Here is a 27,445-nt window from a genome sequence, read left to right on the forward strand (position 1 = left end):
GGGCTAGGGTTTTATTCAATCTTATTCCTAGTACCCAAGAACTCGGGGAGATGGCGGGCTATTCTAGATTTGAAAAGACTCAACCTGTACATTAAGTATCAAACGTTCAAGATGCAATCCCTAAAAAGCATCTTGGCATCCATCCGCCAGGGCGACATGATGACATCAGTCGACATCAAAGAGGCGTACCTCCACGTGCCCATCCATCCAGCACATCGGAGGTTCCTACGCTTTCATTTTGCGGGCCAACATTTTCAATACCGGGCCTTGCCCTTCGGCCTGTCATCGACCCCTCGAACTTTTACCAAACTCTTGGAGGTTGTGGCAGCGTCGCTTCGCTCGGTCCCAGTGAGAGTGAATTGTTACCTAGACGACATCTTGGTTCTGTCTCCATCTCGGGACCAGGCCCTATGGAATCTACAGGTAACAATGGACTCACTGCGGAGACACGGGTTCGTCCTGAACCTCCCCAAGAGTCACCTGCAGCCGACCATGTCGTTGCTACATCTGGGGACCATCATCAATTCTGTCACATGCGAGGTCTCCCTGTCCCTGGAGAGGCAACAGAGCATCCAACACCTGGCAACTCAAGTATTATCTCAGAGACTCTTGCCATTGGCTACGATTTCCCAACTACTTGGGAAAATGATTTCCTGTATAAACATTGTTCCCTGGGCCAGATTCCATGCACGCCCACTGCAATGATTCCTGCTCCCCTTTCAGAGGACCCACACCAGCCATTCCCAGATCAAGGTTCGGCTCCCGCCCAAACCTCTCAGGTCCCTCTGGTGGTGGACGTCCTCCAAACTCCTCACAGAGTGCCCATTCAAGGAACCGGACCGCATTCAAATTACGACGGATGCCAGTCTGTTCGGGTGGGGGCCCATGCCCTGGACTGTGTCGCACAGGGTCACTGGTTGAGTCAAGAACTGAGCAACAGCATCAATTGGCTGGAGCTCCAGGCCAACCGGCTAGCCCTCCAAGAGTTCCAGGACATTGTCTCTCACAACGACATATTGGTCTTGATCGACAATGTGGCCTCCAAGGCCCATGTCAATCGCCAAGGGGACACCCACTCCAGGGCCTTGATGCTGGAGGCGGAGAAATTACATCACTGGGCGGAGACCAGACTGCTGTCCCTTCGGGCGGAACACATATTGGGCGATTCCAATACACAGGCAGACTGGCTGAGCAGAGCCACTGTGGACCAAGCAGAGTGGCAACTCCACCCCGATCTTTTCCAGGAGCTCTCTCACCGGTTCGGCCATCCCGAGGTGGACTTGTTCGCACAACTTCACAACACGCAACTACCGCGATTTTACACCAGGTAAAGAGAGTGGATGCCCTGCGCAGCCCGTGGCCGGCCGGCCTCCTTTACACCTTCCCGCCTCCGCCGATCCTTCTGCTGGTCATCCAAAAAATCCTGATGGAGCAAGCAGAGGTCCTGTTGGTGGCTCCGATGTGGTCCCGGCGTCCCTGGTACGCAGACCTCATGCACCTGTCGATCTCTCGCCCGTGGAGGATTCTGGACGACCAGATCCAGCTCAACCAGGGGGCTCTCATCCAACCGAACCCCCAGCTGCTACAGTTAGCCATGTGGCACGTGAGCGGGCTATTCTAACTGGGCTACACTACTCAAGTAAGGTCATTGATACTATTCAAGTGGCCCGTTGTCCATCTACTACTCGTATATACGAGGCCACCTGGCAGGCCTTCTGCAGGTGGGGCTGACCCTCTCAAGGCTTCGGTGCCCCAAGTATTGGACTTTTTGCAAACGGAACTTGACAAGGGTTTAGCACCCAACACGCTTCTCAGGCAGGTCGTGGCCTTGGCCACAGTAATTGGGGGGGGCAGGGCCGTTCATTGTCTCAACACTCACGGGTCAAATCCTTTTTGAAAGGTGCAGCTAATCTCAGACCTCAGACTGTGCATCGTTACCCTACTTGGGACTTGACATTAGTGCTCAGGGCTCTTATGGCCTCTCCATTTGAGCCTATTACATCCATCAGCCTTCGGTTGCTGACTCTTAAGACTGTGTTTTTGGTAGCTAGTACATCGGCCAGGAGGGTGCCCAAATTGGCAGCGCTGTCAGTTCGAGCGGACCTCTGCATATTCCATCCCAACAGAGTTGTCCTTCGTTTGGACCCAGCCTTCCTACCAAAAATCAAAACGTTATTCCACAGGGCTCAGGAACTCATCCTCCCGGATTTCTGCCCCCGACCTTCCCATCTGCACGAGCGCCAGTGGCACCACCTGGATGTGCTCAGGACTCTTCGATGCTATGTGAAATGCACTGCGTCCTTCAGACAGTCGGAAGCACTTTTTGTATTCTTTCAACCATCATCCATGGGGCAGAAGGTGTCTTCCCATACCATTGGCCGATGGTTAAAGGCGTGCATCGCTCTTGCTTATGACAGCCAAACCCGACCAGTCCCTAGACGTATTACTCCTCATTTTACCAGAAGTGCAGCTACCACAGCGGCCTGGGCTATGCAAGCCTCAGTGAAGGAAATTTGCAGGGCGGCTACCTGGTTGTCGCCATCACCATTTATTCAACATTACAAGGTTGACGTGTTTGCCTCGGCTGAGGCCTCTTTTGGGCGGCGAGTATTGCAGAGGGTGATTTCTTCTCCGGGGCACCCTGACCAGCCTAGCTCCTGCCCTGACTTTTAATTGCTTTGGCATGTCCCATGCTTGGATTCCCCAAGCAGCACACAGGAGAACGACTGTTGACTTACCTCAACGGTCCTTCTATGTGTGCTGCGAGGGGAATCCAAACCCGCCCGCAGCTTCGGCTGGCCAGGGCTAGCTCATGACTCTGACTCGATGACTGATCCTTATCTGTTTACTGACTTGACTTTACTCTGGACGTGACTATTAAGACTTGTTTTGGCTACGGCCATCATTGACATTGCTACACGTTGTTAACCGGCTGACTTCGTACAAAACTGACCCATCCAGTCAGAGGAGGCGTGGTCAACATTTACATAACTCAGTCTCTAGGCTAATGGACAAAGTTAACCCATGCTTGGATTCCCCTCGCAGCACACATAGAAGGACCGTTCAGGTAAGTCAACGGTCATTTTGTTGGTTTTGAGGGCGTGGGTGTGGGTCTCTTTTGTAAGTCTTATGTCTAGTTCTTTGGCAGCTGCTTAAATTGAAGGTAATTCTTTTCCAAGTATGCTTTCTTGGAGTTCTCGTTAGCAAGACTTACTGAGGCATCATTAGGGATTTCAGGTAGCTGCCCAGTTCAACTTAGTGGAGAACCACCCACCATCACTAGACACTTCTTTTTCAAGGTGGCTCTTGACTTAAGTCCATGGAGGGACTATATGTTTTCTCTAGTGTTCTTTAGCAAGATCTGCTTGGGTAGTTGTGGTTCATCTTTTTAGAGGAAGAATCATAATTACCACCGGATGCCTCCTAATCCCTTTGCCTTTTCTAGTCACATGAGCTGTTATCTCTGCCAAGGTTCTCCCTCTGGTCTAACTATTCAATTTACCGGCTCTTCTGAGTGATTCTGTTGTCCTGTCCAGGAACTTATCATTTCCACTGATGTGTTGTGGTGTAGAAACATTTGCTTTAAGTGCTTTAACTCTCACTTTCAAGAAGATTGCGTTTGCAAGTGTATTTTGGATCTTCTTCAGCCAGGTAAGCCAGACATTGTACACACCATAATTCCCTCACTCTCCATATCCCTTTGAACTTCCTCTTCTGATTATTGTAGCCAATTTCCCATGAAAACTTCTCTCTTTGCTGAGTGAACTTATGAGCAAACAGAAAGTTGTTTTCTGGAAACTGGGTTCCTTGCATACCTCCTTGAGCTGTCTCAACTAGGTCAACAAAGGCCATACTGCAGTCAGACACAATGGATAGTCAGCAGGACTCAATACATTAAAAGTAATATATCAGCAGTGTTTAGGAAACAGCAGAATTTTCCTCTCTGCTGTGCTTTTCTCCCCCCCCCCCTCATCTGCATTGTATAGTTCACTTGCCAAACTCCTGTTTTCCGATCAGACACCAAGTGAGCTTCCAGTGGATTTTATTAAAGTCTCTAGAAGGAATGGAGAACCATCTCTACTTTCTCTCCTTCCTTAATGTCAATTATTGAATGTGTGGAATGCAAATGATGCCTGCCATATAGCAACACATAACCTCCCATAACAATATATATGATTTTATATAGATTATACATAACCGTTGCAGAGTTGTTCTGGGTTCTTGTTCTTAGGTATTTCTTTGTATGATGTGATTTTGGAGTTTAAAAACATCAAAAACGTGGAGGCAAAAAGACAAAAGTTTTAATCTGTAGTATGTTTGGTTTGGTTTGGTTTGGTTTATTAGATTTATATGCCGCCCTTCTCCCAAGGACTCAGGGCAGCATACAACATTAAAAGAAACACATAATACAAAAGTTAAAAAAAAATTAAATAGAATATCCCAAACAAACCCAATTAGAATTGACAATAACATTTTTTTTAAAATGTGAATTAAAATTAACAATGCTCAATAATCAATTTGTTTTGTTCAGGCCAGGCTTGCTTGCTGGAAAAGCCAACTTTTTAGGGCACGTTGGAAGGACCGGAGGTCGGTGATTATACGAAGCTCTGAGGGCAGCTCATTCCAGAGGGAAGGCGCTCCCACAGAGAAGGCTCTCCCCCTGGGGATCGCTAGCCGACACTGTCTGGCCGTCAGCACCCTGAGGAGGCCAACTCTGTGGGATCGCACTGGATGGTGGGAGGCAGTAGGTGGTCTTGCAGGTACCCTGGGCCTAAGCCATGGAGCGCTTCAAAGGTCATAATTAGTACCTTGAATCGCACCCAGAAGACAACCAGCAACCAGTGCAGGCCGCCTAAAAGGGGTGTAACATGGGAGTACCTAGGTGCCCCCATGAGAACCCGCGCAGCCGCATTCTGGACCAGTTGAAGCCTCCGGGTGCTCTTCAAGGGCAACCCCATGTAGAGAGCATTACAGTAGTCCAGGCGAGAAAGGACGAGGGCATGAGTGACTGTGCACAGAGCATCCCGATCCAGGAAGGGGCGCAACTGATGTACCAGGTGAACCTGGTAAAAGGCCCCCTGGGTCACGGTCATCAGGTGTTCTTCTAAACTAAGCCGCGTATCCAGGAGGACTCCCAGATTGTGGGCCCTCTCTGAGGGGGGTAAAATTTCTCCCCCTATCATCAAAGATGGAACAAGATGCACAAATCGGGATGACGGAAACCACAGCCACTCAGTCTTGGAGGGATTGAGCTTGAGCCTGTTCCTCCCCATCCAGATCCGCACAGCCTCCAGGCATCGGGACATCACGTCGAGGGCATCGTTTGGGTGGTTTGGGGTAGAGATGAAAAGTCGGGCATCATCAGCATATTGATGATACCATACCCCAAAACCACAGATGATCTCGCCCAGTGGTTTCATATATATGTTGAACAGGAGGCGTAAGAAAACTGATCCCTGGGGCACCCCACAAGTGATGTACCTCGGGCTCGATCCCTGCCCTCCGGTCAACACAAACTGTGACTGATCCGACAGGTAGGAGGAGAACCACCGTAAAATGGTGCCCCCCACTCTCAACCCCCCAAGCCGTCGCAGTAGGATACCATGGTCGATGGTATCGAAAGCCACTGAGAGGTCTAATAGGACCAGGACAGAGGAGCAGCCCCTGTCCCGGGCCCGCCAGAGATCATCGACCAACGCAACCAATGCCGTCTCCATGCTGTATCCGGGCCTGAAACCTGACTGAAACGGATCCAGGTAGACAGCTTCATCCAGGGACTGGGGAAGCTGACGTGCTACCGCACTCTCGACAACCTTCGCTACAAAGTGAAGGTTGGAGACCGGACGATAGTTGGCTAAAGAAGCTGGGTCCAGGGAAGGCTTCTTAAGGAGGGGCCTCACCACCGCCTCCTTCAAGGCGGTGGGAAAGAACCCCTCTCTCAACGAAGCGTTGGTAATCGCCTGGAGCCAGCCTCGTGTCACCTCCAGGGAAGCCGAGACTAACAAGAGGGACACAGGTCCAGCACACAAGTGGCAGCACTGAGTCTCCCCATAATCTTGTCCATGCCCTCGGGGGTCACAGGGTCAAACTCATCCCAGATGGTCTCCACAAGATTCATCCCCGTCGACTCGCCCGAATCTACCCAGTCAGAGTCCAAGTCTGAGCGATTTTATCCTGCAGATACTGAACAAATTCTTCAGCCCTACCCTGCAAGGGGTCTTTCCCAGCTCATTGGTTAAGTAAGGAGTGGGTCACCCTAAACAGGGCGGCTGGGCAGTTATCTACGGACGTGTTCGATCAGATTCGGACCAGCTGGCCCTCCAACCACTCTCTAGGCGTCTTTTCCGGCATGCATATAGCTTTTGAGCATACTAATTTGTACACTTTTTTGCTGGTGTTTATGTTTGTCCTGTTGGTTTTTTAATTGTTCTTAATAACACTAACTTTTCATTTTCAAATCTAAATATGTCCCAATTTTAAATTCATTGAATCCAGTTTTAACCATACTTGAAGATCAATCAAGCCTAAGTTGTGTAGTCTTTTTTAATTTCCATTGCATGATTTCAAAGATCCCACTATTAAGAATGAATATGATAGAATCTAGCTCAACAGAGGAATCTGAAAAAAGTTAGGCATTCAAAAATTCATTAACATTCTTAAAATACGTAACATTTTAAAGAAATGTATTTGTTTTGAAAGCACTAAGAGAACAGTTTGACTTAAAGTTATTTCATTGACATATATTTTCATAAGTAGGTAACCCATTCCGAAGCAAATTTATGTATAGAGAAATTAGATGTTGAGAACTTTGCTCTCTTGTTAAAAAATATGTGAGAAGGTTACAGGATTTTAATAAATTAATATATTTGTCTAAATATTTAATGGTTTTGATTTTTACGCTTTAAAGGGCAATTTGGCACTTTGCAATTATTCACTCAATCAAGATTTCCTAAGTCCTTTCTGTCCAACAATTAAATTACCTATCACTGCTATGCAGTAAACTATTGGTTTAATAATGTGTTATAAGAGAAGGATTTATTTTAATTAGTTGTTTTTTTGCTGTTATTAAGAAATGGATAAAGATGAATATGTTATTGAGATGTAAATTATAGAACTGTTGTTTGGAAATTGACTTCAAAAACAGGAAGACAGCCTAATACGTGGAGAACATTTTTCTTTAAAAAAGAAAAAGGAGCTTAAGCATTAGAAATAAAAAGAAAGGAGTTTACCCTGTATTTTATCTAGGCAAAGAAAAAAATCTTTCCCAGTTATCTTATGGCAATCATGAGTCAAAGTCAAGATGACAGTCAAGATCATGCAAACCCTGCCCATTTTGTATGTGTGTTTGGATATTTAAAAGGTTAAGACTTTGATTGTGTCATCATGACCATTATCATGATATTTTTTAATCTACTAATCTAGTAGTGTCATTTAAGTATCAGTGCTAGGCAATATTCATAACAGAGCAAAATCTTCTATTATCACCAGGTAGGCAAAATTTGATCTGGAAATATCGTTAAATAAAGACAGTTAAGGTAAGGTGAGGCCTGCCAATCATCATTTTGAAAGCTTTCCAAAAGATGGTAGCCATTTATAAAATATTGGAAATGATAATCTTAACAAAATTTATTTCCTAGGTTTGAATCTCTGTAAAAGGCAGGGAGAATGTGTCAATGAGCCAACTCATGCTTCTCTCTTGTTAGGAGATGGAATGTAAAATGTAATTTTATGGTATGTAATAGGTAAACGCATAGAGTTGGCTTTTCTATTTTTCTGCCCTCAAAATGAACAGAATTTTTTTAAAAAACTGATAGTGTGGAAGTTTGATATTGCTACAAAATTTGAGTCAAGAAGAGGTAACTTACTCTCTCAGAAACCTAGAGAGCTTAATGCAAATGAAAGAAAGCCGCCATTTTGGAGAAATGATCGAATTCAGCCTCTGGCAGATCTATGAGCAAAAAATTAATCAAAGCGTACTCTTGTCAGCCTATTTTTTTATAATGCCATTCTTATTTACAAAATAATAGAATTAACAATGAAGTAGCTACTGATCTCTACATGACTTTTCTTCCTTTCTTTCCTCAGGCTATAAGGCTCTCTTTAGAGCAGTCATTGCCTCCTGAGCCCAAACAGGAGAGTACTGAATCAGTTAGTAAGCTACGTATCCGAACACCCAGTGGAGAATTCTTTGAACGACGTTTCCTGGCCAGTAGCAAGCTGCAGGTCGTCTTTGATTTTGTAGCTTCCAAGGGTTACCCTTGGGAGGAGTTCAAGCTACTAGGGACTTTTCCCAGGAGAGATGTAAGTAAATAAATGTGTTTAGAATACTTTTTCCATTCCTTTACCCAATTGTAGTTCATACTTAGGATGGTAAAGCTGAATTTATTTGTGGATTGTGAAATAAGCCTATCTCCTGCTCAGTGCAGAAGCTATCTTATAGGATGTGCTGTTGCATTTCTCCGAGATGGCCATCTACTGTAGATAGCTTCAGCAAAAGAAAGTCCCTCAATTTTTAAATTTTTAAATTTTCTAATATTTTCCACCTTCTATTTTTCAACTCATAGATTTGTACCTCTGGTTTTTAGGGCTCCACATGTGTCTGTCCCTAACTCTAACTAAGAACCAATCTGAGGATTCTTGCATAACTAACGGTATTTCAAGATTTGAATGTGAGAGCCAGCTTCTCAATGTCAAAAAAATAAATAAATTTGCTCTTTGATTAGATTATTCTATAATATCACTGGTATTTAAACATTGATAACAATTAATCAGTGGAACCTTGGCTTCAAAAATTGTGGGTGCTCCAACACTGGGGATTTTTAAAAAGAGATTGGACAACCAATTTGTCTGCAATGGTATAGTGTCTCCTACTTGAGCAGGGGGTTGGACTAGAAGAACAACTCTGTTATTCTGTCTATATTGGCTCTTAAACAAATCTATTTTATCACAGGATAAATATTAACTTGTGTGTTCACCGTAGCAAGAAAGGGAGCAAATCAAATAGATTCCTACTAGTAGTAGTTTATTTGATTAATTATAGTTTTGGATGCTTCCTCAGTTGATATTAGATATTGATGAGTGGAGAGAACCAAACCCAAGGGCATCCATCAGTCCTTGACCTTAACTTATCCTTATTCATCTTGCATCAGAATAGTGCCATTTGCTAACCTTGTTTCTGGAATGGAATACAGATCACCAGGAGAACAACGTGTTTTTTCTCAACTCAAGGATGGTGAATGGTACTTTAACCTAGCTGTAACAAACAAACAGCTGTCAATCATTCACCAAACAAGACAGGAGGAACCATTCATCTCAACTGAAAATGCATTTGGTTCCTACAGTTCTTGGATCCATCTGACTTTTGTCAGTACCAAAACAGCAGACTGATTTCTGAAGCAGCCAACTGCATGAGGTCCTAGGAATTAGCCTCTATCCTAGGGAGGTCTCCAAGTGATGATGGATATATTTGAAACATGGAAAGAAACACTTCTGTGGCATTACTTTTAAATTATATAAATAAATGTAATAATCAAATGAGCATAACAGACGTTATTCTTTTCACATAAGACAAAATACAAAAGAAAGACCAAAATTAGGGGTGGGCAATTATGGCAACTTTATGACCTGTGGATTTTGACATGATTAGATTGGACTCCCAGAATTCCTGAGTCAGCATGGTTGACTTAGGTTCTGGGAATTGAAGTCCACAGGTCGTAAAGTTGCCATAGTTGCCCATTCCTGACCAAGGTAATATCTTTATTGGGATCAACTGAAATGACAGAAAAGTGAACAAAGTTTTGAAAACTTTACTGCTTATTCACTACTTCATGACCTTTTAGTTTCTCCTTCCAGCGGTATTACTTGATTGTTTCTTTTGGATTTTTTCTAGTGATATCCTTTAATGACAAGATCTCTGATAACTACTTGAAAAGAGTTATGGTGTGGGTTTTGTATGGCATGGCATTTGAAACACAAGACAAGAGGCATCTCACAAGAGCATTGGCATGTCTTAACAGCCTGCACCTGCAAGTTTCTTTTGTAATCAAAATTAAACCTTGTTTTTCTTTTTCTGTGCCACATTTCCTCTTTTAAATGCAAGCAATGAAATCCACTTATTTGGGAGTACTATATACCGGAGACTTAAGCTCTTTATTTACTGTATCTGGAGGCCTGAGTAAGTTAAGACTTCTACAGTAATTCACGTTTATTTATCTGAGCTGTAGCTTAGGATCAGTTGGCACCTAAGTTACTTAAGGTTATTCAAATGCATTTAAAATGTTGCTTAATAATTCAAAACCAGTTTGTTTTGTTTAGAGTATTACGATTCTAAAAATCCCTTTAATTAGTCAATTCCAACAGCAGCTTAAGTAAACAAGGATAAGGAAAAGACATCTATTTCTTACCCTTCCGTTTCAAAATAGCAGTTAAAATAAATTTAATGGAGGAGAATACAGTGAATCCAGTCAAGAGAAGGATTTAGGTTGATTTAGAACCAGATTGTAACTGGATAATTGCAGGACTATAAAATATAGCTGAGGGATTAATAGGACTTGATTGGAAGCAGGTGTTCGTTTGGTATGTTGAATACCAACTGTACTGTAGAAGGAGATGGACAGAGAAAGAAGCAAAAGGCTATGTTGTAACATGTATCATATTTCTGAACATAAAAATGATGATTACTGGATCAGTTCTTTTTGACCAGCATTCTATGACAATCCAACTTAGAAGTGGATATAAAAATGATTGGTGTTTCTGTGGGGAGGGTGTGAAAAAAGAGAATGGATTTCCCCCCCTGCTTTTCCCCACATTTTCCATTATTTCATCCTTTTATATCATAGCCCTATCCTTCTGTATCTAACTATATTGCAAGTTCCATTGAGGATAGTAAAAAATCACCTTTTTAAAATTACTTCCAAACATTCTCCTGATTACTCTATGAACTACCTGAGATAGGGTAAGATTCCCTGTCTAGTGGTAATTTCTCAGTACTCTCATGAATATTGAACACTACAAATAACTGTCACCAAGATAAGAGTATTCTGTTTAAATGCCTGTACCCTATTTTCTCATGCTTAGTTTTTACTTTATGAATTTTTGCTAGAAGAAAGTGTAGAAGCAAAATGCCAAGAAATAGCCTTGGCAACATTAAGAAATTAACATTGCTGTGTCTGCTAACTAGAAAATTTAATGATCTCCTGCTGTTTTGGTAATTGGACAAGTAAATGCATCTTAATAAGGCTCTGATCCTTAGTGATCCTATACCCCAAACTTTGTTCATTCCGATAGGGCTTACACTGTCAGAACTGCTTGAGAATCTGTAAATTACTAAGACATTTTTGTATACATGTTGTTGGTCTTAACTGTACATCAGTTATATTGTAGCATCTGGGAATGTTGTGTTCCCCACTCTGAATCTTCTTGAGAAACATTTCCTCACACTGATAATTATAAATGGTGTCTTTAAGCTAATAACTACCTCCTTTTTATACGCAATCTGTATTCAATTGTCTTTGTCTCAGGCTCTCAGCTTGATCATAAACATTCATGTGCACCATTTTTCATAGTTCAGAATGTGAGATAAATTAATTTATGACTTAAAATGTCCTCAAACTTAGCTAACTGGGGGGAAAAAACTTTCCTTATCTCTTAGAATGCACATGTACAGTATTTGTAGTAAAAATAGTTCAGAAATCCAGAAAATGAATGCATAATCTATTGACCTATACCAATTCTTGGAAGAAATGGTATAATGGATTTAAAGTCCATTTTAAAGGCATTCAGAATTCAAGAATTATATAGAAAACATAAATTATTGACTTGTGGAGGCCAATTAATTCAACTGTGACCCAAAGGGTGAATATCAGACCTGTGATTGAGCTGTTTCCTTTGAAAAAGAGTTCATTACTAATTCAGGTGGACCTCAGTTTAGGTCCACAATTTGTACCAGAACCTCGATTACTAAGCAGTGCAATTGTTAAATCTGTTAAATCATCATGTGACTGAGACCAATTTTACAATCTTCTATTGCTGCGGTCCTTACGTGAATCAGAAGCTACTGGAAAGGTCACAGATAGCAATCATATGACCCCGATACGTTACAATCATCATAAATTCATACATTTTACCAAATGCATAAATCACGACTATATGATTGCAGAGATGCTTCAACCCTTGTCAGTATAAAGACCAATCCTAAGTAACTTTTTTCAGCATCATTGTAACAATGAACTAAGTTGCAAAAGCGCATTGCCTTTGCTGGCAGACTGCCTTTAGTTGTAGTAAATCATTGTAGATACCTTTTAATGCAAGTCAAAATAAAATGCTAGCACCATACAAATCCTTTAAAAAACTGGAATAAAATGAAGCAAAATGATAGTGCCTGCAATGCACATGCATGTGGAGACAGCTAGGGATATCTTCTAAAGTACTCTTTTTCCTGGTTTACATGGGCCTCTTCCTTGTCCTCAAAATATATTGGATCTTAGAATTCACTTTTTAAAATTCAATGGGCCTAAATTAATTCCTCTTGATCCCAGTGCATCTTAAGTCTTGAAGGGTTTTATTTATTGACACTCCAGTATAAAAGTTACGACATTTCCCATTGTCTAGCACAAACTCATGTCGTCACTGCAGCGTCATGTGACATATCAGGATCTTTTTCCCCTTTGCTAAACTGGGTGTGGCCAGCACATGACACATCCGGCCCACGTGCTGGGAGTTTGGCAGCCCTGGTCTAGCAGTATAGAAACCTCTAATTCTTTCCTCTTACAATGCACATATCAAATTTATTTATTGATATCTATAGAAATTACTAGTATTTTTTTTAATTTTTAAAAGATTTGAACAGTTAGTCTAGTATTTCAGGTAATAGAGATTAGATAAGCAGATAATGAAAATGCTGTTCTTTCAAACAATATTGTTAACAAATGTTGTAGCTGTAATATAGCCTCTAAGTTACACCTGATAGATGATATTTGGCTCTTAGCACAGTATATGTTAAAAATGAATCCTCATCATCTATCAATTGATCCCAAGCCAATATCCCGGCTTTCCCCCCATTTTTTCCATATCACCAACCTTTCCTTAATTTGTAAGACAATTTAGCATGGGAAAAAGAATTGAATCTCTTTTTAGATGTTACATTCCATAGCTTTCTAACTGATATAATTGTTTCCAGAGATACTAGAATTCTATTGTATTTAGATTGTGATACCGACCATTCAACCAAGGGTGCTACATATGTGTATCCAATGTTGGCCAAATCATAACATTAGCACCATTTATTGCTTCCAGTGTTTAACACTTGATGGTAGGTAAATTTTATAACATTTGATATATCAAAGAATTAATATCCATTTCTTATTGTCTACAAACCAATAAGTTTCAACATGGTGTTAACAAAGTCGCAGCATCAAAGCTAGTCAAGCATGAATGGAAAGAACATTTCAGCATTCACAGAGATTTTATTCCGTGAGCTTGTTCTAGCCAAAGCAATTGGAGGTGAATCTCCCCTACAGATTTCAATATATTATAAGATATTATAAGCAACAGAAATCTTTAGATATTTGGGTTTAACACTCCGAAGACAAGCACCCTGAACAAAAGTTGGAAGCAAATAAGCATTTAATATAACCATTTAGTAGGACGGTGTATGCTTCAAAATACTCAGAAAGGTTTTTGACCTTTCTCAGACACAAACTTTAGATGGACCATTGACTTATCTGAAGAGTCGTTTTCAGGGTGCTGCAAAGGAGTGTCCAAGCAAGGGTTAAATACAACCAAACTGCCCAGAGCTGAATTGAAACTTTAAGCCACGCCTCTGGTGCTGATTATCCTCAGATTTTTCAATGAAGACGTGGAACTGTTGCGCGCTGAGAAGTCCAACATTGGATCAACAAGAAACACAACTGGAACAAGTCCAACTGGAACATCCAAGGAAACAAACGCAATAACAGCAGAGCCAGACCCCAGGGTGGGGTGGACTCTCCTTCGCAGCGCCCTGAAAACGATCCTTCAGGTAAGTCAATGGTCCTTTTCCAGGGCGCTGCTCAGGAGAGTCCAAGCAAGGGACATACCCAAGCTAAATGTCACTAGGGCGGGAAGCAGAAGTAGACAGGGTCTCTCCGCTGGAATGAATACCCTGCAGAACACGCCTCCCAAAGGCCCCTTCCACTGAAGCAAACTTGTCCAACTTGTAATTCTGCACAAACGGAGATAAGGAAGTCCATGTGGTCACTCTGCAAATCTCAATGGGAGCCCGCGTCGCCCAGGCCGCAGTGGTGGCAGCACTTCTGGTCGAATGCGCCCTGATGCGACTGGGTACCGGTCAAGACTGCAGAACATGGGCGAGAGCTATGCAGGCCCTAAGCCAACTGCCAATCATAGACGAGGAGACCTTCTTGCCCTGAGATGACAGCTTGAAGGATACAAACAATGACTCAGAGCATCGAAAACTGGCCGTACGCTTGATGTATCTGCGTAGCGTCCTGCGAACATCCAGCTTGTGCCAGCGTTCCTCACAAGGATGCCTCGGATGCGGACAGAAGTCAGGGAGGATGACTTCCTGGGCCCGGTGGAACCAGGAATTAATTTTAGGCACAAAAGAAAGGTCCAGCCGAAGGATCACCCTGTCTTGGTGAAACAAGCACAAATCCTCACGGACAGCCAAGGCAGCCAGCTCAGAGATACGTCTAGCTGAGGTGATGGCAATGAGAAAAACGGTCTTAAAAGTCAGATGTTTCAAGCTGGCCGAATGGAGGGGCTCGAACGGCGGTTCGACCAGAGCCCGCAAAACCACATTAAGGTCCCAAGTCGGGTATCTGTGAACCATCGGGGGACTCAGGTTAGTCGCCCCCCCCTGAGAAAATTGCGAATGGTGGGGTGACGGCCGAGAGAAAGGTGACCCTCAGGGGCCAGGATGGTGGAGAGCGCGGCAACCTGACGACGAAGAGTGTTAGGCACCAAACCCTTATAAGGCCATCTTTCAGAAAGTCCAGAATGACAGGAATCGAAGATGAAGAAGCTGAAACACCTCTGGAAGAACACCAGGTAACAAAGGCCCTCCAGGTGGCGTCGTAACTCTGAGTCGTGGAAGGACGACGTGATGCCTGAATGGTGCTGATCACCTTGGTGGAAAGGTTGTCCATGCTTAAGAGATCCCTCTCAAGTGCCAAATGGCTAGTTGTAGCCACTGGGGCTCTGGATGAAGAAGGGCCCCTTGGCAGAGAGAGATCTCGTATGGAGGAATTTGCCACAGGTCTCAGACGGACAGACTCACCAGATCGGCAAACCAGGTCCTCCTGGGCCAAAAGGGGGCTACCAGAAGGATCTCCGCTGCCTCCACCAGGATCTTCCTAATGACTCTCGGAAGAAGAGGCAATGGGAGAAAGGCGTAGAGCAGTTCCTTCAGTCAAGGGCAGTGAAGAGTGTTTACCCCCTCGGCCCTCGAGTCGTGGAACCTGGTGAAGAACCTGGGAAGATGAGAGTTGGCCGCTGTTGCGAACAGGTCCACCTGTGGGCAGCCGAACCTCTGAACTATGCTGTGGAACAGCTGCGGGTGCAGGCACCACTCCGAGTGATCAACAGTCACCCTGCTTAGCCAGTCCGCCTGTGTGGTCACCGTGCCAGAGATGTGCTCCGCCTGTATGACAGCAGATGGAGCTCCGCTCACTGACCTAGGTCGTCGGCTTCCAACATCAAGGATCTGGACCGTGTGCCCCCCTGGCGGTTGATGTGCGCCTTCGTCGCACAAGGGAACAGGACACCTGATGAAATGACGGGGAGGAAGAGAAAGGAATTCTAGGGTGAGACCCAGTTGGATCATTTGTAATACCCACTGGTCCGACGTGACCTGCTCCCACTGGGCGTGAAACAATTGGAGCCGCCCTCCTGTGGGAGCTGATTCCCGACAGTCACTTATACTTTCTGAAAGGGTGGGAGCCAGATCCCCCTTGAAAGGGGCGTCTGGAGTAATACGGTTGGTGACCCCTGTCCCAAAAGGACTGACGGTCCTGGGACCTGTCCGCCTGCTGGTTGAATGGGTGATGCGACTGAGCAGAACTGGAAGAAGGTTCCGAGTTCCGAAAGGACTGCCTCCTGTAGGAGTAAAAGCCCTTCTTATCGGATTTCTTAGAAACCGACGGCATCACCTTTTTGTCCTTATTTTCCACTAGGACTGGATCCAACACCTCCCCAAAGAGCTTGACCCCTTTGAAGGGGGCAGAAACTAACTTCCACTTGGAACGCATGTCCATGTTCCAATGCCTCACCCATAAGAGATGCCTGGTGGTGACATTCGAAGCCAGGGCCCAAGAAGCGAATTTAGCCACACTGAGGGTGGCATCAGCAGTATACTCGGTGGCAGCCATGATTTTATTAATCTCCTGCCTTAACTTGATATCCTTAACTGGAACCCTCGCCATTAACCGCCTCAACCAGAGGAGAGCGGCCCTGGAAAGAAAGGAAGCCAAGGCAGACGTCTTAATTGCCCATGCAGCCGCCTGGTGCGTCTTATGACAGGCATTCTCAGATTTCTTATCCTCAGCCTTAAGACCCTCTAACAAATCAGGCGGAAGCACTGATGTTGAGGTGAGGGCCGCTACCGGAGGATCAATAGGAGGCAGCTTAAGTAAATCCTCCAGGCTGGCATCCACAGTGTACAGCTTCTTATCATTGCTAGAGGGGGTAGCCATAGTAGCAGGTTGGGCCCATTGTTTCTGAACCAAATTAAGAAACATCTTGGGAATAGGAATGGTCTCCTGGACTGAGACCAGTTCCTCAAACAAATCCCCAGATAAGTCATCCAGTTCAGCAGGAGCTTGAACAGCTAGAGTGGACCCCATATGGGTGGCCAGCTTGGCCTTGTCCAAAATGGTTTTGAAATTTGCAGTGTTAAATAGGCCCGATGAATAGGGCTTTTGAGCCGCTGCACCTTCCTCCCCCAAGAATTCAGCCTCCTAAACAGACAGAATGTCATCCCCCTCCTCCCAGTCCGAAGCCTCGGAAACAGAAGAGGAGTGGGGGGAATGCAGGGGACGTGGGTGAGAAGCAATCATGGGAACTGGCTGGGGCTCTAGGTGTTTAGTCTTGCGGGTGCGTTTGCCCTTGTGAACAACTACCGTCCAGTCTCCAACCTCCCCTTCATTGGGAAGGTTGTTGAGAAAGTGGTGGCCTCGCAACTCCGGCGGTCCTTGGATGAAGCCGATTATCTAGATTCCTTTCAGTCGGGTTTCAGGCCTGGCTACAGCACGGAAACCGCTTTGGTCGCACTGACCGATGATCTCTGGAGAGCCAGGGATGGAGGTCATTCCTCCATCCTAGTGCTCCTTGACCTCTCAGCGGCCTTCGATACCATCGACCATGGTATCCTTTTGCGACGGTTGCGAGAGGTGGGGGTGGGAGGCACCGTTTTTCGGTGGTTCTCCTCCTACCTCTCGGACAGGTCGCGGTCGGTGTTAGTTGGGGAGGAGAGGTCGACCCCTAGGCCCCTGAAATACAGGGTTCCTCAGGGTTCGGTCTTGTCCCCCCTGCTATTTAATATCTACATGAAGCCACTGGGTGAGATCATTCGACGGCACGGGATAAAACACCATCAATATGCGGACGAAACACAGTTGTATCTGTCCGCCCTGTGCCAACTCAGTGAAGCGGTTGACATGATGTGCCAGTGCCTGGAGGCTGTTAGGGTCTGGATGGGGGTTAACAAGCTTGTACTCAATCCAGACAAGACCGAGTGGCTATTGTGTTTCCCTCCCAAAAACTTAGTCAATATTCCATCACTCAGGCTGGGGGGTGAAAATCTACTCGCAACTTGGGGGTCCTCCTGGATCCACAGCTGACTCTAGAACACCATTTGTCGGCTGTGACCAGGGGGGCATTTGCCCAGGTTCGCCTGGTGCACCAGTTGCGTCCCTACCTGAACCGGGAGGCGCTCGCAACAGTCACTCACGCCCTCGTGACCTCAAGACTGGACTACTGCAATGCACTCTACATGGGGCAGCCCTTGAAGAGTATTCGGAGACTTCAACTCGTCCAGAATGCAGCCACGCGAGCGATTGTGGGTGCACCTCGGCACACCCACGTTACACCTATCCTCCGCGAGCTGCACTGGTTACCGATCAGTCTCCGGATACGCTTCAAGGTGCTAGTCGTAACTTATAAAGCCCTTCATGGTATTGGATCTGGGTACTTGAGAGACCGCCTGCCAATTACCTCCCACAGACCCATTAGATCTCACAGGGTTGGCCTCCTCCGGGTGCCATCTACCAGCCAATGCCACCTGGCTATTACCCGGGGGAGGGCCTTCTCTGTGGCAGCTCCGGCCCTCTGGAATGAACTCCTCGCAGGGATTTGGACCCTCACCTCTCTCCAGGCCTTCCGAAAAGCCGTCAAAACCTGGCTTTGCCGGCAGGCCTGGGGGTGATGAGTTCCCTCCCCTCTCGACATGTATGGTTGTACTTTTATTATTTGTATTTTGTCTTTTTATGTTCCCCTTTTTCCCCTTTGAATTGTTTGCCGCCCTGAGTCCTCCCGGAGAAGGGCGGCATACAAATAATAAAATACAATACAATACAATACAACATGCCCGCTTCGATGCCCTGGGAAATGACCCTATTGATAGCTTCCTGCATTTCCACTGAAAGATCAGGCCCAAGATCCTCCATGAGCCGAGCTCTGGGTTTGGGCCTTGAAGGCGGAAGTTGAGGAGCCAAGGGACCCGGGGCAAGGCCTTCTTCTAGGTCCAAAGGGCAAGCGAAAAGATCAGCCTGATCTACCATTGAGGCCCCTGGAGATACTGCCCTAGACATGGAAGCTGTGGGGGAAAACTCCTGGCCCTCATCCTCACTGTCTGAAACAGGCCTTGGCTGGGCCGGAGGAACCTCCATGGCAGGCTCCTCAGGAGACACCAATTGAGAGGACTGCGTTTGGTACTGGGCCTTGGAGAATTGCTTTTCAAGGTCTTCTGATGGCATAATGCATCCTTGTCTGGCCCTGATCCCTGCTTAGGGGTTGGCCTGGAGTATGGTTTGGAGCCCCTGATGGCCTCCCTGGCAGCCACACCAGCCTGCCTGGAGAAAACCCTGGAGGAACCCCCTGCCTGGGTGGAATCCTCGGGAGCCTGCTCAGCCATTAGTAACTGTGGCTAATCAGGGACTACCTCCACTCACCACCTTGCAAAAGCCTTGCAAACCAACAGATGCTCTGAAGGGACATGAAGGGATCGCAGCAGCAATATCCAGCAGGTAGAATAAAACGCAAGCGTTAACAGCTCCCAGCACTGTAGGAATGAGGCTTGTGACCAGCGGCCCCAATCCTTGCCGCTCAGGTAAAAAGGATACACCTAATTGCCAGCCAGTCCAGACAAAGAGTGGCTCCTCGCGGCACCTGCTGTGACTCAGGCTGCAGGCAGCTGCCACGAGGTTGAAATCAGAAACCAAAACTGCAAATAGATCCCAAAATGGTGACCGGAAGATCTAATTACTTTAAAAGTTGCCGCCAAACCATCCGGAGCTCTGAGGCACCGCACCTGTACGCCAGCCACCAAAGGCACGGATGCCAACCACAGGAGCCTCAGCAAGGCTTTCCCCCTCCCCAGCGAGAGTCGCAACAGCGCTGGCGTCAGCACTCTGACCCGCGCGCTTGCCCCAGCAGCTGCCTGCGTTCCGTGCGGCGCCTGGGATTTAAGCAGGATGCCGGAGAACCGAAGAGCGAGTTAGAAACGAATTAAAGAAATCTAATTACACTCACTCAGCCTGATCACCCCCTAAACTGAAAATACTCACAGTAAATGCTCAAGAGAGTCCAAGCTAATAAAATAAATGAAGAGAAACTTAAAGCGCATTCACTGGGCTAGCTGAATTGAAAAATCTGAGGATAATCAGCACCAGAGGCGTGGCTTAAAGTTTCAATTCAGCTCTGAGCAGTTTGGCTGTATTTAACCCTTGCTTGGACTCTCCTGAGCAGCGCCCTGGAAAATAGTGCAGTCCATCCTTTTTCAGTTCCACATGAATATGAGAAGAAAATGCAGCTACTTTAATGGCTCTTTAATGAGTTGATTCTTTAAAGCAATCACATCTTTAAAGATGAGGTTACAGTGTTTTTACAGACATAAAGAAACCTGCAAAAGAAGAGCTGCTTCAATGTATAGCAGCTAATGATCTTGTAAAGTCCAAAATCTTTCTTGTGAATTGTTTTCATCAGCCCTTTTCTTTAATAATCAGCATTTTACACTTTCAACAGCAATACTAGTTAAACATTTTGAGGCCGCCATTCTGTCTTTCCTTTCTTCCATCTTCATAGTTTAGTGAGTTTCTTAAGCATTGGTAAACCTTGAGCACATTTGTTTTTCTAAACCAAAATGAGCAGCCATCCAATGTGTACAGTATATTCTTACTTTGTATATTAGAGCTCAACAACAACATTCACAAAAGGAACATTTGTTACCCAGATTAGATTCACTATTTATGTCAGATTAATAATAAGATTTTTTTAAATTCTAGTCCTTCACCAGGTGTGCATTTTAAGTGATTCTCACAGCACTTATACCTTGATAAGAAGGATTAGGCATGAAAGTTAAAGGATTCTTTGTCTACTAAATTCAACAGAGTAATTCATGCATGTGTAAAAAAGCAAAGGAAGTTTGCCTGTTCGAGAACTGGATCCTGTTCTTGGGTGTTAACAGAGGTGATGACTATGATCCTTGTTACTCATGTTTGACATGAGTATATTCATATCATTACTTAAAATGACCTGCCTTGGGCTGTTTGCCATTACTTCACCTTATTCACACACACCCATGCCTGTAAGAGGCTGTATCTAGTAAACAGTCAAGTGATACAGTTGTGTGTGTGTGTGTGTGTGTGTGTGTGTGTGTATGTGTACATATATATAAAGATATATTAGAAAGAACTTTACTAAAATAACTTTAGAAACTGAGTAGGAAAAGGAAATAGTTGTTATATATAATATTCATTATTTTTTTAAAAAAAATCTCTAATCCAAATCACTTTTACATTTGTCCCTAAATCAGATCAGAAAAAGATTTTGACAATATTTCTTAGATAAGAGTAAATATATTTAATTGGTCAAAATGGCTAAAAAGCCATACCTTAGTGACATTTTCCATGTTTTATGTGCTTGAACCTAATGATTATGACTGACAATTTTGAAGCTGTTGTCTAGAAGGATATGTGCACAATGAATGCTACAGGAAAAAGAGAATACATATTTGATAAATATTTAAAGAAAGGGCTGGCAGGAGTGTGACTTGCATTGGAGGTATAATTTCACTCTGTATAGGAAAGATTTAAATGTCAATCGTTCAGGCTTCGTGAAATTATTTGAATGAATACTATACTTATCTGATAAATCAGGTGTGCAATCAGAAATAATTATATATCTATAAGGCTTCCTTGTGCCCAGGAGGCTGTATTGTACTGTATACACACATGCATATGTACCATGTACCTGTAAAATATCCTGCTAAACTCAATGCTTATAATAGATTAGCTTAATATCTGTAAAAGTGACCACTCTGTATTTTACATGCCAACTTCAACCCCCAAGATTTCTTAGATCTAGAGACATTCTAAAAAAGTGGATGATGGCAGGGAGCTCAAGCAATTGGATATGACTTAAAGGGCAGTCTAAAGAAAGGAAGAAGGGCTCCTTCCAGAGAAAATGAGGAAGTGTTTGGATGGAAGCCAGCGAGGGTTTTCTAAATGCCTGCCAAATATTTAGAGAAAAGTTAATATTTGGCAATTGATAGAGGCTAACAGAGACTACGTGTTTCCTGAATTAAGAAAATTGGGAATTCAGAGGAAATTTCTTCTTTCAGAATATTGCTTTGCATCCAGATAAATGAGAAGGTTATTTTATCTTTTAGCCTCCCAACTCTGCTCTTCTGAAAATGAGTATTTTGTTACTGTCTTTGCCATCGTGGCAGTCATTTTGTGAATTGACCGCTTCTGTAGCAGAATGACCATGATGATGCTTGGATGCGTTTACAAAATTTCCAATATTCCTACCAGCCCCAAATGTAGCCATAGAATCATATGTTTCAGAATTGAATGTAGTCTTTAAAATAAAAATTTAATAGCACAATACTATTCACCCCTAGTCAGAAATGTCTAATTCAGTTCAGTGGGTTTACTACCAGTTAAATGACTAAAAATTATTACAAAGTCATTCTCCAGAGAGGTTGGCTGCTTAAATAAATTGCAGAGTAACAATTAAAGTTACCTTCCAGCATTATTATCTGAGACTGGTTAGAATAGGAAAAATCATTTTTACAGTAGAAGAATTAAACTGTAATCTGTTTGAAAACATATCTCATTCATTTAAGTAAATTTATAAAGAATCTTACCAGAGTGCCTTATACCCCAAAGACTTGCATCCAGAGTCAGGAACAGGACTGAGATTGGACTTTTTCTCTTGGTTTCTGTTCTGATTCATTTTAGTTAAGAGTGATCTACTGAGAGAGAGTCTATATTTCAGTAAATCCTTATATTCTCTTATTATCAAAAAATGTAGAAAGATAGGGAGATCATAATAAGACAGATTTCACTGTCACCCTGGATACTGGTTGAATAGGCCCAAAAATATTATTATCATTTTTATTATTGCTAGCAGTAAGAGATGTTGCATATCTTTTAAAACATTTCTTCTGGTCAGACAAACATTAAACGTTCTATTTTCCATGCTAAAGCAACATATTTACATGCCACAAATAACAAAGTAAATGCTGCAGAAGGGAACCAGCATGATAATTAAGTACAATGACGATCTATATGAACAGCAAATGCCAGGGAGCTAAAACAAAGCAACAACAGCTTTATTTGTTGACAGATGTAAGAGCCATATTGTTAGTTAATTGGGTAATGGTGTAAACATTTGCAAACTATGTGGTCCCTAGGTGAATTTTAAAAAAAAAATCAGCAGGAACTCTGAAAATCCAAGGTGAAAGACAGCAAATCTCTTCCTAGCACAGGTACGCAAATAAATCTCCAAAGTTGAAAGCATCTGAGAAAAGGACATCGTTCATAGTTGTTATTAAGGGTAAAGTGGAGTTTGCCAATCCAAGATTTCTGATTAGGATGTGCATTGTTAATCACACTGAAATGAAAAAATAGGTTTCCATCTGGTTACAGTCTGGAGGATAGTGTTTATTAACCCAGCCTTGCATTTCAAACCAGTTTTTGCCTAATACACAGAAGACATTCTCATTTTACTTACCTTTCTGTGATTTTGCAATACAGGCGTTGTGGGATTTGGAAAGTGAGTGGATTTAATTAGATACAGCCTTGGACTAAATAGAAGCAGCTAATTTCTTTTCTCAGGTGCACTACTCTTGTTGTCCAGAGAATGAGCCTGTATTAATAGCAGTGAAATGTTAAGGCTTCAGATACGGAAACAAAGAGCTTCCTTCCTGTAATTGCAAACTACAAATCAGCATTTTGGCTGTTTTGTAAAAACACAGTAGGTTTTATGTGATCATAGCTGCTTATCTCTTTTAAGTGATATGTTTTCTGGAAACCAGGCTTTCCTTGTAGATAATACTCTATTATAAATGCTTTTTCAGTGGAACCTTAAAAGATTCAATAATTATAGAATAAAACATAGAATGTTAGAGATGGAAGGAACCTTGGAAGTCTTCCTAGTTCAACTCCCTGCTCGAGCAGGAGACCTTGTAGCATTTCAGATAAATGGTTGTCCAGTCTCTTTTTGAAAGCCTCCAGTGAAAGCAACCACAACTTTCTCGTTACAATGTAACGATAACATCAAAGATTGGGATAAATGCTACATGATTCCAGGTTTCAAAGGTTACTCTCATTAAATGGCATAATAAATGTTTGCTATTAGTCCATAATAGCTACGTCCAGTTACTGTAACTGTATTTGTGGATAGAGAAACTAACCTCTGTTATCTATAGAGGCTGATAACACAAAACATACTCTAACTTTTCTACCTCTTCTAGTAAGAGGTGCATTATCCAATGCACTTGGCATATAAAATATAATCAGCAGTATCAGTTTTAACTGTACTTTCTCCTTCTGTTTTCCTTCTACCAATGGTATTGTGTATTTCATTTAAAGATGAAAAAAGACTAGAAAAACTGATTTTATTTATATTTTCAAAAGTAATGGAGAAATAATAATATTTCTTCATGAAGCAGATTTTGGAGTCCAGGGGAATCTTTACATTTGATGACCCCATTTCCATATATTCAGACTGCTCCTTCATCCCATCTAACATAGCAAAATGTAAAAATGACTTCAGCATACTTTATCCCCTTCTCTCTCTTGGCCAAACTTGAGAATTCATATACATACACAGTATTTTGTAACTTTAGATTAACCTAATAAAGATATGGCTGTAATGTGGATTTGGAGATTTTTTTCTGGTCAGCGTTCATCTTTCCAAAATGTAGATAAGTAATACAGAAGCACAAGATAGTTTGCAAATTATTTACATAATAAACTGTGTCAACGTTCCTGTATCCTGATGCATTTTAATTATATATGACCATACATCATTTGGTGGACAACAATCACACAGTCTGTGAATAGCAAGCCAGGACAAATTTATTTATATGTATGTATGTATGTATGTATGTATGTATGTATGTATGTATGTATGTATGTATGTATGTATATATATCTGATGAGATATCTGATGAGATATCTCATCAGATAGATATATATATATATATATATATATATATATATATATATATATATATATATATATATATATATATATCATCAGATATATATATATATCTGATGAGAGCTAAATAGCTTGAAATAGATCTATACTAGTCTCCCTTTATTTATTTATCAGCACAAATAAAAAAACATATATATATATATATATATTAGATTAGTCTCCCTTTATTTATCAGCACAAATACAACATATATATATATATATATATATATATATATATATATATATATATATATATATATATATATATATATATATATTACATACATACATACATACATACATACATACATACATACATACATACATACATAAAATCTCTGTCATATAGTAGAATTTCCAGTGATGTACCTTTAATCCAAGTCCTGTTGTAATAATAAATACAGGGTAATATAAGCATAGAATGAGATTTTAGTGAAATAGGAACAGAATAATGAATTCATACTACAATGTCTTGCAAAGTAAAATAATTACATAATGTATCTCATATGTGCACTTGGAAACTAATTAAATTAAGGGAATACTTTAGTATGTATATTCTGTAAACAGTAATATTTTTCTGTCCCTAAATTATAAGTCAATAGTTTCATCAGAGTGCAAATATTTTTAGATTCTGTTAAAAAAATACAAAGCTTTTGGAAGGTAAGATGAAGGATACAGCTATCTATTTATTCTGTATGTTTTGCTGCAAATGCTATTATGAGCATGATAACAAGGCTATTTCCTGACTCTCTTAAATATACTAACTAACAAGAACAAACTAATTGTGGAATATTTATTAATCTATTTCTGAAAGGGTAACTGAAGGCTACCACCTATACTTTTCTTTTCAGGTTGTCTTGTTTTTTTTTATTTTCACAGGTAACCCAGCTGGATCCAAATAAATCATTATTGGAGTTAAAATTGTATCCTCAAGAAACACTTTTTCTAGAAGCAAAAGAATAGATGAAGCCAGATTGCAGGACTAAGTAATTATTTGATAATGAATAAGGCACGGCGAACGCTTTATCCAAATCACTGTGTCCTATCATTTAAATCAGATCAATGTCCCAGCTCTGCCACTTTCAAGAAGCTGGGAAGAAAGAATAAACATAGTTCCATAAAAATTTCCCATACATGAGTATGTGTTTTCAACCTCATTTAAAAGAGCAGAGAAAATACTTTGCTACAAATACTGAACACTAGAATCTGTTGCTCACTTACCATCTGGCTTTTGTTATAACTAATACACTGTTAAAATGTGAGTGATTGTCCAGTAGAATTTTTACTCCTCAATTACCCCTTTTTTCACCAAGAATTCTTGGACATTTCTGCCTGTACTTTTGACACTAGAATACTGTATATTTGATATCTTGCTAAACCAGTGCTCTCATATATGTGCATTGTTTTCTGTGTTTGAAATTCAATTTTGCCATCTAATTTTTTTAAGGCAGAAAAACAATAAACGGGACATTTTCATCCTTGGAGATTTAACAGTATTGTAGTAGTAGAAAGCAGAGGGTGTTTTTTTCCTCTATACTTTCTGACACTTTCATAAGATGTAAGGTTTTGTTTGGAGACGATAGTTTGACATATATGCAAGATATTTATTTACTGATTTTTATTTTTATTGTGCTTTGAATCTCAATCCAGATTCAGTTTGGGGAGTATTTTCCATTACATTGCAGTGTGTTGAACTGCTGATGATATGAGTATCTAAATAATGTTTTAAAAAAGGAACTGTAGTGAATGACTAGTACCCAGCTAACAGTTCAGAAAAAACAGGTGTTGGCTATGAATGTCCAAAGCAGCACAAATAGTAAAGTTCTTTGCTCATCATTGTAGAAGAATTACAGGACTCCATTCCACTCCTCTCCTCTGTTTTGTTTCCTTTGCTTTTTTCCCCATTCTGACACTGGTTTGTATTATTTTCCTTGAAGTTTTAAGCACCTTGTTTGTTTCACCAAACAATAAAAATGTAAAATTACAGTGTACTAAGAAATGTTTTCAGATTTTGATTATGGACATGAGAAATGCGTTCATCCATTCTGTGGACTGGTCTATCCAGGGGGTTAGAAAGTTTGGAACATTTGAATCAGCATTCTGTCTTGAAGCTACATCAAAATAGATTTGTAAGCTTTTTTTATGTGAATTACAAACTGTAGGCTTAGACTGTGGCATACAAAAGCACCATGGAAAATTCATTTTCTAAATAATATATTTGTTCTCCATTATTTCTCATTTGACATATCTTCTTTATTGTAGCAGACTGCTATCTTCTTCTAAGAATTAATACAAGCTGGAAAAAATAGGAATTTTTATTCATAATTTGCATTTTTGTCTCATTCTATTTTGACTGGAGTAATGAATTTAGGAACTATTTTAATTGTTTAAGTATACAGATATATTATTTTTACCAAATATGGAAAAAGTGGAGAAGATATGAGTCTTATAAAATTCTGTTAGGATATATATACCAGATGAACTAATCTATTTGTGTCAATCAAAATTGTTGTGTGTGTGGTATGTTTTCAATCACCTATGGTGCACACAAATGCATAAATAAATGCTCAAATTGCCAAGGAAGACATTTGTAATGGAAAATTCAACTGCTCGCTTATGCTGAACAAGTTGAAAATGGAGATAACAAACATAAAGATTTCTTTTTTCCACAGATCAGCTGGAAAATGGAATCTAGTGTGTGTACCAATATATAAGTCATATGGAGTTCATTTAGGAAA

At 41.9% G+C, this 27,445-nt stretch overlaps 1 protein-coding gene across 3 annotated transcripts in view; it reads left to right on the forward strand.

Moving 5' to 3' along the window:
* Positions 1–26,706, forward strand: part of FAF1 (Fas associated factor 1) — a 245,287-nt gene extending 218,581 nt beyond the window's left edge. For 2 of the 3 annotated variants that reach the window (XM_087719688.1, XM_087719690.1), the window contains 2 exons: positions 8,086–8,301; positions 25,587–26,706. In XM_087719688.1, the coding sequence (XP_087575814.1) occupies positions 8,086–8,301; positions 25,587–25,670 (300 nt within the window). In that variant the 3' untranslated portion in view covers positions 25,671–26,706. Of the gene's footprint in view, positions 1–8,085; positions 8,302–25,558 lie in introns of all 3 variants that reach the window. The other variant, XM_087719689.1, reaches the window with a different exon arrangement.
* Positions 26,707–27,445: the final 739 nt, after the last annotated feature.

Source organism: Thamnophis sirtalis, unplaced genomic scaffold, assembly GCF_051295495.1.
Source record: "Thamnophis sirtalis isolate CommonGarterSnake01/CBP01778 unplaced genomic scaffold, rThaSir2_p1.2 scaffold_7, whole genome shotgun sequence".
NCBI lineage: Eukaryota > Metazoa > Chordata > Lepidosauria > Squamata > Natricidae > Thamnophis > Thamnophis sirtalis.